This window comes from Amblyomma maculatum, chromosome 1 (assembly GCF_055883805.1).
Source record: "Amblyomma maculatum isolate TAMU_Amacu chromosome 1, ASM5588380v1, whole genome shotgun sequence".
Lineage (NCBI taxonomy): Eukaryota > Metazoa > Arthropoda > Arachnida > Ixodida > Ixodidae > Amblyomma > Amblyomma maculatum.
In genome coordinates, this window is record NC_139344.1 from 119,199,362 (window position 1) to 119,211,782 (window position 12,421).

The 12,421-nt window shown below is 42.7% G+C and overlaps 1 protein-coding gene across 1 annotated transcript; it reads left to right on the forward strand.

Moving 5' to 3' along the window:
- The first annotated feature begins 1,078 nt into the window (after positions 1-1,078).
- Positions 1,079-10,788, forward strand: LOC146203706 (uncharacterized). Its single transcript, XM_084588864.1, has 2 exons — positions 1,079-1,380; positions 8,648-10,788. Exons 1-2 carry the CDS (start codon positions 1,220-1,222, stop codon positions 8,982-8,984), a joined length of 498 nt encoding a protein of 165 aa, XP_084444990.1. The 5' UTR covers positions 1,079-1,219; the 3' UTR covers positions 8,985-10,788.
- The last annotated feature ends 1,633 nt before the right edge of the window (positions 10,789-12,421 follow it).

The window sequence follows — 12,421 nt, forward strand, 5'->3', positions numbered from 1 at the left end:
TGTCCGAAGACCTACCAGGCGCTGGTTCCAAGCATGTGTGCATAGTAGCATAGTATTGCTGTTAGAGCTCCAGCTGGATCCAGAAGTAAAAATAAAATAATAATAATAAAGCTACCTACCACTTTTTTCTTTTCGCACGGCGCACGCTCAATACAAACAAGTGATCGGTCGTGGTCCTGTAAAAAAAAAAAAAAAAAAAAAAAAAAACGCGTGAAACGTGCAGCCACAACGAAAAGCACTGGGTACAGCATCGGGTTGGAAATGACCATTAAGACAACAGTAGGCTCTTATTTCAGTCGGCGTATATTTTTTTTTTATTCTTACGGGGAACCAAGATGAAATCGGAGCACAGCGTCGGCGCCACCCACGGTGGCAGATCCATAGAACCGCATTTTTCGGGGGTGCCTCGACGCCACATGTATGGCCGAAACTGCACCGCACCTTAACCAGCACCAGTATTCTATTCCGAGTTGGCGTCACTATTGGTGTGACGCTATCCTCGAGTCTTCTGATTGGTCGAGACGTTGGAACTAGAAGAGGTGGCAGTACCATATGCCAGCGTTTCCACCAATCAGATGACTTGAGGTACAGTGGCTAGACTCAAGATCACGTGAGATAGCGACGCAAACTCGGAGTACGGGCCCAGGCCAACACTGGCCAGCTCAGACTTGTTGACGCAAGTTTGGGCCACTGAGTGGGCTCAAGGTCGCCGAGAGCCAATGGAGTCGAAGCCATCTAAGTGTAGCATCGACATATCGTTCAATGCTGACAATAAATGTTTTCCAATCCAATCCCTGTTTATGAAATCTCTATGTATGAAGTCACAGTATGGTGGTGTCACAGCGCTGCCCGGCCCAGCGCTAAGGAACCGAAACCGAAATTGCTATAATAAATTATTTATCGTACATATATGAATCTGCGAGAATGTATCACATGTCTCGGAACAATACAAAGCGTTTAAAATGAATAAACCAACCAAAAAAATGGTGTCTCAACTCCTGTAAAGAACGTTCCTCCCTACATGATGTTTGAGGTAAGGTGGCAGCAGTGATCACGCCGTTTCATGGTTTCATGGTGAGGTTAGTACCACGTTAGTACCTTCTTATACGAGAAAGGCAGACCTGGCCGGGGGGGAAGTTGTGGCAGCTGCAGCTGTTGCGATCACTTTGCTTGAAGTTTGGCCTTGTCTCATTAGAAACTGACGTAAAGTCGAATCAGGATGGCGTCGCCTGATGAAAGCGCTCCGTCCTTCAGACAGTGGCTAGCACGGCTGCCCCCCTTCACGGCAGACAACATCTACAAAGTCTACCTGCCGATCGCCGGTGCAGTCAGCTACTGCACGTTTTCGGTCACCGTTTTCATACCGGAGCTTTTGTCCAGGTATGTTACTATTGAGCCCTAGTTGACGTAACCACATTTATATTCGTGCCACATGCAGGTTTTCGGCTTGAAGTAGTTGGCACTGCGGAGAAAAAAAATTTGTATCGCGGCAATTTCTGCTTGTGACCTAGGTGGATAGTTAGCGGTCATCGCTAAAGGCAAGAAATGTTGGTGGTTTTAGGCAATACACTCCTGTGTCCTGCTAGCCTTTGTTGATAATACTTGAAAGACGATCCGTTAACTAAACTTGCTTGACTGTAAAAGCACGTCTACTGGCCAGCTGTCGGAGAGGTTAGCAGATGTGTGTATCGATTGACTACAAAATTGTGGGAAAGCTACCTCATTGTGGCTGGTCGAGGTGGTTACAACCAAAGTGCTTACAACCGCACCTTGTAGCTGTTGTCTTTTTCATAGCTAAAAACAAATCAAAGAAACCAATCGTCCTACAGACAACACCAACATTTATCAAGATTTAATCAAGTGAGATGTAAATTTCTGTCCAAAATGGATCCACAAGCATCAGTAGTTGGTATTCAGGACCTCGTTGAACATGCGCTCTTGCATTTAGTTACGCTGTTGGAAGAAAGATGGGACTTGGGCTTTTGCTTCGAGCTCTCTTTTTTTTTTTTTTTTTTTTTCTTCCACAGAGGGTGTTCAAACTGTTTTGAAGAGCGTTCTGAAATGCGCAGTGTTTGCATTTGTGAATTTCGTCTTACATTTATGGGGTGCAGCTCATACAGATTTCTTCTGATATTGTTTGTCTGGTGTGGCAATGGGCTACGGCCTGATAGAACAGAATGTCAAAATCACTGTGGCATTGTTCTCATTTTCTTGTGATATTTGTGTTACTTTGCTGCTGTAGTAGAGCCTGTAGACCTGAAAATCATCCTCATGCAGACTTTCAGGTCAGCACAGAAGTTACCAATCATGGCATTTTTCACTCTTTAAATTTTTGGAAGTAACTCATTTAGTTATACCGCTGTCACACTGGCATTTCGAAGGCCTTCATCCGGTCTATTGACTCTAAGGCCTTCGAACACTTCCACACAGGCGTTTTCAATGGCCATTGAGTCGATAGTCTATCGAGCCAACGGAACAGCTCAGAAGTCTATCGAGATCTCGAAGGCCTTCGAACATCACACAAGGTTACTAGTGTTGACCCGAGGAGTGTGACGCACACTCTCGTGCACAGCGTATTTGCGATACAAAAACATGAACAAGCGTTATTATTTTATACCCTAATTTACGCGGTAAAATATTAGGCTGCATAATAATTTAAAAATAGCATAGCTTTTTTTTAGGGCGCATTATTTTTGTATTCTCTGCCACTGTAACCTGCGCCGCTGAGAAAAGCAAACACAAAAAAAGCACAGCCGTATGAACGCCAACACGCTTAGAAAACAAAAACAAAGTTGTGCTGTATTAAACAACTAAACACCTGCAGTTACTAAAAAAAGGTAGCAGTTATATTTTATTTTGCATTTATAAGGATTTTAGCCCGTTAAACAAAATTGAAAGCAATGATAGTGGCGCCACAAGAGTTTAGCGCCAAAAACACCAGAACTATTTCAACAGCCTTCGAGTTTTGCCGTGTAACAGCGGCACAACTCCTTCGAGTTCAATCATGATTGAAAATTTCGAAGGCTGTCGACTCAATCGCCTTTGAAAATGACCATGTGACATGAGTATTAGACTTATTCTTGTGCCCATGTAGCCAGCAGAACTATCTTGAGCTCTTTAACTCTTGTCCATACATTCTTAACATCGTACCTTTGATTAAAGGAGGGAGTTTCACTTGAGTGCTCATTGTTCATTTTGTGTATGCTGTGTATAGTTTGCTTATGACATCAAGAGTGCCATCTTTGGGCACGAAGACTAGCTTCCACAGTGCATGTGGGAACCGATTGAAGATAATGGCCAATGGCTTTCTCTGCTCCTTCTCGTCCCTAACGTGGCACTTGCTATGAACTTGGAGAAAACTATGTATGTACCAAAACGCAAGCCTTTGTCAGTCTAGCAATAGTGCACAGTGTGCTTATGGTTGCTATGGCTGTGCCCTGTTTTTATTAGAGCACAGTCAGGATTTTTCTTCTCTGTAATGTCCTGCATTAAGCAAATTAGATTGACATTGTTGCATGAGGCTGAGTAGACAGTTGAAGAGACTGCACATGGAAGCACATGCTGTGATGCAGTTAAAAGATTGGGCAAGTTTGGAGTTAGTCTTGTACATACAGGTTTGTCCACTCTTAGCTCAAGCACGGCAGCTGCCTTCAAAGAGCCATTGCATCTGACCTGGAAGGGCAATGAAGCTGAATGGCGAGCCATGCAAACCACTGCCCCCAAGCCTCTCTGTGCTTGCTTCACTTTACTTTAAAATGCAGTTGCGTCAGGCGCAAGGCACTTTGAAGACAGTAATCATGTTCAAAGTAAGAGTGGATGACCCCTGTACATGTGTACCAAGCTGACGGCAACCTCCTTTAAGTAGGCGTGCACTGCACTGTGGCAAGTTGGCGTTATGACCCACATTTCACACCTCTGTGAACAGTGAGTGGCAGTTTGTATAACTGGCACACACTACTGCAAATTTAGTACATGTTAGGATACATATGCTCTGTTTCACAAGCTGCTTGCAGCACTTTAAAAAGTAAAGTTGATCTGGGCTAGTCAGGGTGATATGCACTTCATGACTGTGCTCTTACACTCCTATCGCAATAATGTAGTGCATGCTACCCTAACTGACCCAGATTGCTCTTAAATTTTGTAGTGCTGTAAGCAGCTCGTGAGACGTAATGTAGTTAGTATGGCGTTTTTGCGTGTATGCCTTAATGCTTTGCACTGGGTGTTAATGTTATTTTTGGGGCATGCAGCATTTTTCCCTGGTGGGCTCGTTTTTTTCTTAGGTGTGAAACACTTTTGTGCAGTTTGAGGGGCGGTAACATTTCACTGGACAGTGTGTAGTGTTCCCCGAAGGTCCATGAACCAAGAGGCAGGTGGTAGCAAGGCAAGTTTTGAAATTTTCAGAGGACACTACCTTGTAGGGCATTGGTAGGAGTCATATTTTACTGCATTAGCAATCTAGTCTTTGTTCAACAAGAAAACTGGTCTATGTGTGTGTGCCCCTGTGCCCCTAGCTAATTGGAGCAGATGGGGGCACCTTCCACTCCTGGAATGTACCTCTTCCGGAGCACCCATCAGCAAGAGTGCACCCCCGTGTTACATACCACCCACCCACCTTCACTATGTAGACCTCCACGCACCAAGCACCTGGCCGCCTCCACTCTACAAAAAGTCTCAGCCACCAGAAACCCATGGCACAATCAAATTAAAAGGTGTAGTGAAAAGGAAATTAGTGTGAAAGCAAAATGTGCAATCAGTACTGCTGATGCAGATATATTATATCACGTCTATGATCACCTGTGTATTTGTTTTGGTTGAGACTGTGTGACATAGGTGGAGCAGTTGTGACTTCTTTCTAAAGGCTAACCTCACCAGCCCATTAACACCACCATAATCATCATGTATGCAAGTGAATGCGGAGTAGAGCACTGAGCTGGCCTCCAATGAATCGTGCTTGCAGTCCTGTTCTCTGCCATTGTTCTGCATAGTTACTTTTCTTTTCTTTTTTTTTTTTTTTATTTGCCGTTCTCTGGCTGGTTTTATTGAACATACCCATAGAAAGCCAAAGTTTCATTTAATGATGGTGGCTTAAGTTAATGATGGTTAAGTGGATGATGAAGCCTTTTATGGGCAGATTGTCAGGAAATATTGGTACAGTCTGCCTAGCTTTAGTAAAGGGTATATTTTCCATAGCATTTCACGAGCATGTGCAGTGTCACTCAGAGAATTTAGTGTTACACATCTATTTATCACTGGAAACATGTGGCATTGATAAGACAGCACAGGAGTTTGATATCATGTCTTATTTGTAAGTGTTTGCAAATAGTACTTTTTCCAAGCCAAATCGAGTATGAATAGTAGATCCTTCCTATAGTATTGAATATGAATAATTTAGCTAAAAACCGAATCAGATATGAATTGAATTGTGAGAGCACTGAATCAAATATGAATTGAATGCTCTGGAACTTATATGTTCATATCATTTGTACCCTGATAACGAAAAATGAAAAAAAGTGTCTAGAATTAAATTTTATTCAAAATGATGTTTAATGTATGGTTCAGAACAATGCATAGATGCATCAATCTTGACCACAGGTGAGATCAAGTCTAAACCTTAAAATTTAAAACAAAAAGGGTTGTGCAGTGCCATAATCAGTATTAAGAAAAAAATAGTGCTCAGTAAAGTCAAGTAGAGTTGGCAAGGGTTAATAAATTACTAAATGCAGCTTGGCCAGATTTACAGCCTGACACTACTAGAACGCACAACTAGAAATAGAGTACAGCGTGGCATCATTTGACCAACATCACATTAACTAAGAGAACATAAGAGAAGACTTTCTCAGGCTAGCCATCAAAAAAATTTTAAATGCTTAACTAGATTAAAGCACTAGCACTGCTGGAAAATAGCACATGAAATGTAGATACAAAGCTAGGTTAACACGCAATTATTACTTTAGCAGTAATGACTAGGAATGAAAGTTGTCATAACAATACGAAGAACGATCATTCGCAAAGATAAAATTTGAGATCACAAATAGTGGAATATTAAAAGCGGTTTGGTTTGGTTTGTGGGGTTTAACGTCCCAAAGCGACTCAAGCTATGAGAGACGCCGTAGTAGAGGACTCCAGAAATTTCGACCACCTGGGGTTCTTTAACATGCACTGACATCGCACAGCACACGGGCGCCTTGCTCTTTGCATCCATGGAAAAGCGGCCACCGAGGCCGGGATTCGATCCCGCGTCCTTTGGAACAGTAGTCGAGCGCCGTAACCACTGCGCCAAGTGCAGAACCAGTGAAACAAAGCGCTCAGACATGTAGAGCCACTTCTCGGCAGATGAGAAACGTGTGAGCCATGGCACAACTATGCGAAGTGGCCTCCGTGACTGTAGATATGTCATATATTTAAGGCCTGCAGTATAGATGTTTCCATACAAATGGACTGTGTTGTGCCCACACAGAAGCCTGTGGGCTCCCTAACATGGTAATCTCTGCACCACATGTAGGTTGATTGCGGCAGCAAGGTGTACGTGCTCGGAGCTGATGCTGCCTTCGAGAGAGTGGTCAGAGATAACCAAGGCATTCTTTCATGCCAGTTATTCGAAAAGTTTTAGAAAATTATTTGACATTTTGCAAAATATTTGAGCAATTTTGAATAATATTCAGTTCCCACTATTTGATTAGTTTAACAAGTTGAATATGAGGATATTCGATTCGAGATTCGAAAATTTTGAATATTCGCACAGTGAATATTCGCTCCCTACTTATTTAGTTTTTTGCCTCTTTATGATGCGTTTGCTTAGTGCTGCAGCGGTTGTTAATGTGTTTTCCGCTGTAATGAAAGCAGATAGTGGCTCTTATTGTGGAGTGGCTGCATAATACAGATTACTGATTCCCTGCAACATGACTGAGTAATTAGTTTTACGTATACCAGTGCGCATGTAGACATTGCTTTTCTGTCTTTGGGTGTCCCTGTACTTCATCCTGTGAACCAAATCCATTTTCTATTTTCTGCTAGTTATGAATCAAAATCTTAGTCATACTGAATTCATTTTTTTGAGGTAGAATCAAAATATTCATAGTATTCCTTCATTTGGGCAAAATGCAGGATAGCCACCCTCACATACAATACAGTCGTGTCTGGACAGTGTACTGTTACTAAGGCATCAGGTCTTATGAGTTTCTGTCTACTGCCAAAGCTGAGTATAAAAGTATTGTTGTATGCGTGTATATATTTTCCTATGATGACAATAGCAAAGGTAGAGCTCTTGTTTTTGGCAGGGATTTATATTTAAAATAGCAAAGTTGGGCTACAGCCAATGGTTGAGCCATGGTGTGTTAAAAGTTCGCATGAACTTTATATACTACTGCACCTTGCAAATAGAACTGACCGTAATAGACAATGTTATTTTTGCTGGAAAAAATTTCAGATGCCTTAATTATTTTCACGTGCAGCTATTCATTGTTTCTTGCACAGTTTAATCATGCCTTCTCAACATCTCTTCTGATGTTTTCAAAAAGTCGGAATGCAACCATGCTACCAGCAGTGTACGGAAGAAGCAGTTGCTGATGTTTCATAAATACCATTAGCCTCATTTTGTTGATAGCGTTTATAAAATCATTATAGTGTTCTTGCATCTCAGTTAAAGTTATGCTCATTACTTCTACTGCGTGCCGCATAATGCAGTGCATAAGTCCGATGTCACGGTTTACAGATGCCAACTACAATGAGAAAGTGAGACTACTATATGAAAAAATTAGGTTTTAAATTGTTCTGACATGCTTCTGAGCACCACAGCCACATATTCATTTCGTTTGGCAAGGAGCTGTCCACTGACGGGAAAAAAAATGGCCGGTGTTTAACTCCACTCCAACTGATGAAGACATGTGAAAGCACTGTTTGGCATGGTTTTGTTGGTAGTTTACCATTGAAAGACTGACATGAAGTTTGACAAGTAGTTACCTACTTATTTCATGTATACAATTGTAAGCACATATGTTGCTGGTTTGAATCCCTGTCGTAAGCTAGCCTCAAACTAGATCTCAGAAAAGCAGTGCAAAAAAGACTTGGACAAGGAGGAGACGACAAGGGCGGGCGACCTTGTCGCCAGTCCTTGTCGTCTCCTCCTTGTCCCTCGTCTTTTTTGCGCTGCTTTTCTGAGAACTATGTACCAACACGCCCAACTTGCCACATTAACTAAGCTCAAACTAGACTAGCAGATGGATACCCAATTGGGAGTGAAATGGTACGACACCACTATGAACACTGCATGAACAGTTGCTTCAGAATTTTGACAGGAATGAAGGAAATCTGGAGCCACATGGACATCTGTTAGTTATGCTGTACAAGCAAATGATGTAACAGAGGAGATAGGGATGATCTGTTGTGCATGCTGTTGACACACTCGCTGCTTGAGCGGATTCGACAATGGCTGTCATCATAGTTTCTATGGTAACCGGCAAGGAGCATGTAAGACTTTTGCTCGGCTCTACGCTAAAAACAATGAACACTCAATAAAAGCGTCCTCTTGCCATCCAATGCAGTGATGTGTGTGCATAAGGAAGATGAGATTTAGAAAAACACGGGTCACAAAAACTGTTGTGTTTCTTATGTGCTGTGCATCAGTGCCCGAATTTGCTTTGTTGTGCAGGCTGTATCCAGACCAGAGTGTGACGGTTGCCAACTGCCTTCTTTTCAACTCGCACCTGGGCACAGGGCTGTACGTCTACTTTCGGCCACACATGGCACGGGCACCACCATACCACCGCATCATGTACAGTGCCTACCAAGCGGTGCTCTTCAATTTTGGCTCGGTCCTTCTTTGGGCCGTCACCAAGTCACTTCTGCCAAACTCTAACCTTGTGCGCTCATTGTTTGCTGCATCTACATCGGCCTGCTTCCTCGCCATCGGCATGGAATACCTAGAATTTCTTGACACTCCTGGCGAAGAGGATTTCTCAGCGTCGGCCACCTCACCACGCTGCTAGAATGTGCAGCAATCTTTGTCGTAAAGCGTGCACCTTCATCAGCTCGAACTTTGTTTCTACTGGTGCCTGTCAATGCTGGCAAGAGTGGGCTCCAATACTGAGAGGCTATGTTTTCTTAGTGAGGTGCACATGGATGTCCTTATCTTATGTTTGAGACTCCCTGTTTCCTTTAATGTGTATGTGTACAAAGTATGAGGACCCATGTCTGGCTTTACTACAGCATTTGAACACCTTGCTTTGGGCAATAGGCAGCGCCAGTGTCTCGTCCTATACTGCTGTGAGAGCGGTGTGCTCCTATAAAGGTGGCACAAATCACCATTGACAGGGCATACCTTAGACATTTTTACAAATTGCTGGTAATAATGTGCTAGTGCTTCGTTTGCTCTATGTTTTGGTTTATTACAAACAGCACGTTGCCACTTTTCTGTGCCTTGTCTTGTGGTTTTTATTTTTGACACAGTGTAGGTTTAAGACATGTTCAGGTTTATCTTTGATGGTGCATTTCTGTAGAAGTAAAGGTTTACAAGAGTTGGCCACTTAGAGCTCTCCTATAGCACCCTTTTTGGAGGCGAAAAAGAGTTTTTGTGGTTTACTTAGTGCAGTGTGATTAAACTGGCATTATCTCCTAGCTTTGCATGAGCTTGGTTGGTGAAGGCATCAAAGAATGAAATTGTACTTACTGCGATAAGGTTGACATGCTGATGTGGGATTTTGTTCATTGCTAGCCTGCTTTGTGAACAGAGCAGGCAGGTCCATATCATCAGTCTTGCATTTTAAGGTAACCTGAATATACCGTTGAAAAAGATGTAGCGCCAAAACAGACGACACTCAGAGACAAACAGGACGGGCGCATCTCTTTTTGAGTGTCGTCCGTTTTGGCGCTACATTTTTTTCAAAGGAACATGCACCAACTAGCCCCCTAGCAAGTATTACTGAATATACTGATGCCTTCCTTCTGTATTAAGTACTTTCTTCTTCCTATTTTTTATAATCTTTCGCAATACTTTGCCATTGTGGTGCTACTGTTTAGTCTAAGCATAAAGGTATTCTCATGTTTCAATCACTGCCAGCGTTGATGGGCACTACTGACTTCAAAGTGTAAACTGCAGGCACATGCTTGTCCTGCAGGCACATGCTTGTCGGATATCAGCTCAGTTTGATGCACAGAGTTAGTAGAAACGCTGGACATATTGTTTACTGCACGAGGATTGCAAGCTGTTTTATGTAGTTGGGCTGGTTACAGTGTACATAACTTAGTGTTAATGATGTGTATTGACAGACACCTGCCTCTATCCCTTACAATTGCGATTCATTTACGAAGCGTGGAAATTACTCTTATCAGCAGTTATAAATGCAGTAATACAAACTTACTTATTACTCCCAAATAAATCAAAGCACAGTAGATGAGAGGAATAATATGGTGTTTGCATTTGTTGTGCATATGGACTCTGAAATAATGACCAAACAATCTAGTTGACCCACAGGTGTTAAGGTAGTTTGTGAAGGAATTCTGTAGACTTATAAGCAGGGATTGAAAATGGAATTGTAGTTTCACGTTTTGAAATTTGATGTTTGGTAATGAATGCAACCTCAAAATCTCCAATGTAGAGATTTATCTCAGTGTGCTTGTGTCAGCATTGCAAATGATAATTCTATTGGTTTCTTGAGTCGAGTAAAAAATACTTTGTGGTGGCATGAATAAATAGTTGTATTAGGGAGTACTTGGAAACTTTTTGAGAGGTAACGCATACTGCCATGGCCCAGTTTTTTTTTTTCTCTCAAATAAAAATTAGTTTTGCACATGCGTGTGCCTGTACTCTTGTGCTGTGGGGCACAGAATTCTGACAAGCTTTTCTATTATGCCGTTAGCCTATTCTTGCAGTACGATTTCGCTGCATTGCTGGTATGCCAGAGATAGTGGATAGCGGGCCAACATTTTTTTGTGAAACTCTGCATGCATGCATTCGCGTGAGAGCATGCATGTTCACATACATGTCCATGTTTCAGCGTTTCTGGCACCCTTAATTGCTTATCTTCTGCGTGTAAAATGTGTAGTACGACTTTTTTCATACTCAAAAGAACAGTGTTGTGCAAATTGTATTTCTAGATTTTACAACTTAGCTGCAGAAGGTATGCTGCTAAACAGCATGCTACTAAAGTTAACCCTTGTGGCAAACACCCTGAAGATACAAGGAAGGGTGCTGGCAAATGAAGCGAACCACGCAGCAGTAAAAGCCATTATCAACTTAAGAGCTCTTCACAGTTTCCCACCTACAGCTGACATGCACCCAATGCACCAAGCTGACAACTTGCCCACACCAACTCTACAATACAGTTGTTGATGGTGCCATGTCACATGTAAACACCTAGCAATAGAGCATAAGGAGTTACACCACTTTCACAACTTTCACCATTTCCCCATCACTGTTTACTGTGCAAGCATTACACCAACCAGCTTCAAGCACACCGGCTTTCCTTATGTATGCTCAATTTAAAATTCGGTGCAGTTTTGTAGCCTACAGAGCATATAAGCTCTCTCGGAGATGCATGCATGCACATTACTTAGCTAATAAAGATGGTGCACTCTCTCCAAATACCATACAAAAACGTAAAGGAAAATATTAAATCAGCATGCTGCCCAAAGTGCTCCCAAACAACTGCAAATTGACCACTGGTATGTAGCCCTATGACTACAGCGTATTAATGTTGCCAGCACTTAAATGTGTTGCTTGTGAAGCTCTCAGTCTGGACACAGCCGCTCGATGGAAGCGCACTAGGTGCGGCCTGCTACGTCGCCCGAAACCGGCGGGAGGCGCCTACTTCCCGTCGCCACCGCCACGGCGCCACTGTTCGGGGACAGCCGCGCGCGGAGAGCTGCGCCTGGCTGCGCTTTCAGGGAGGCGTCGGCGTGTTAGAAGCCTTTTATTTTAAGGATATAAGAGCTCCGCTTCACACAATTAGGCAACACGAATTAGTATATACTGTCATGTCTAGTGTGACCATGTCAGCACCTAGCGCTTGCTCAGCAACGATGCATACTGGAGTGTACCCCGAAAAACTTAAATGTGACAGTGGATCAAGGCCACTCGATTGGAGAGCTCGCATTGCCGTGATGTTGCATTCAGATCAAGTTGTTTGTCACATGAGAATGTCACCCGGCTGTGAACAATTCGAAGCTGTTCAGCTGCCATGGTAGCCTAATGCATAACCACTTAACTATGTCGCGAATTCCGTGGGTCATTTTCATACCATTTACTCATTCCTGCATACAGCTTTTTTACACAAATTTATGTAAACCTGTTCTAAGCTGACAGCGCTATCCAATAAAAATATATTGTCCTACTGTGAGCAACCTCTGTAAAAATGCGACATGTAACCACCCTTTCTATCTCATTCTGGCAAATGTTATGTTGGAAATATGAAGATGTTTGTTAGGT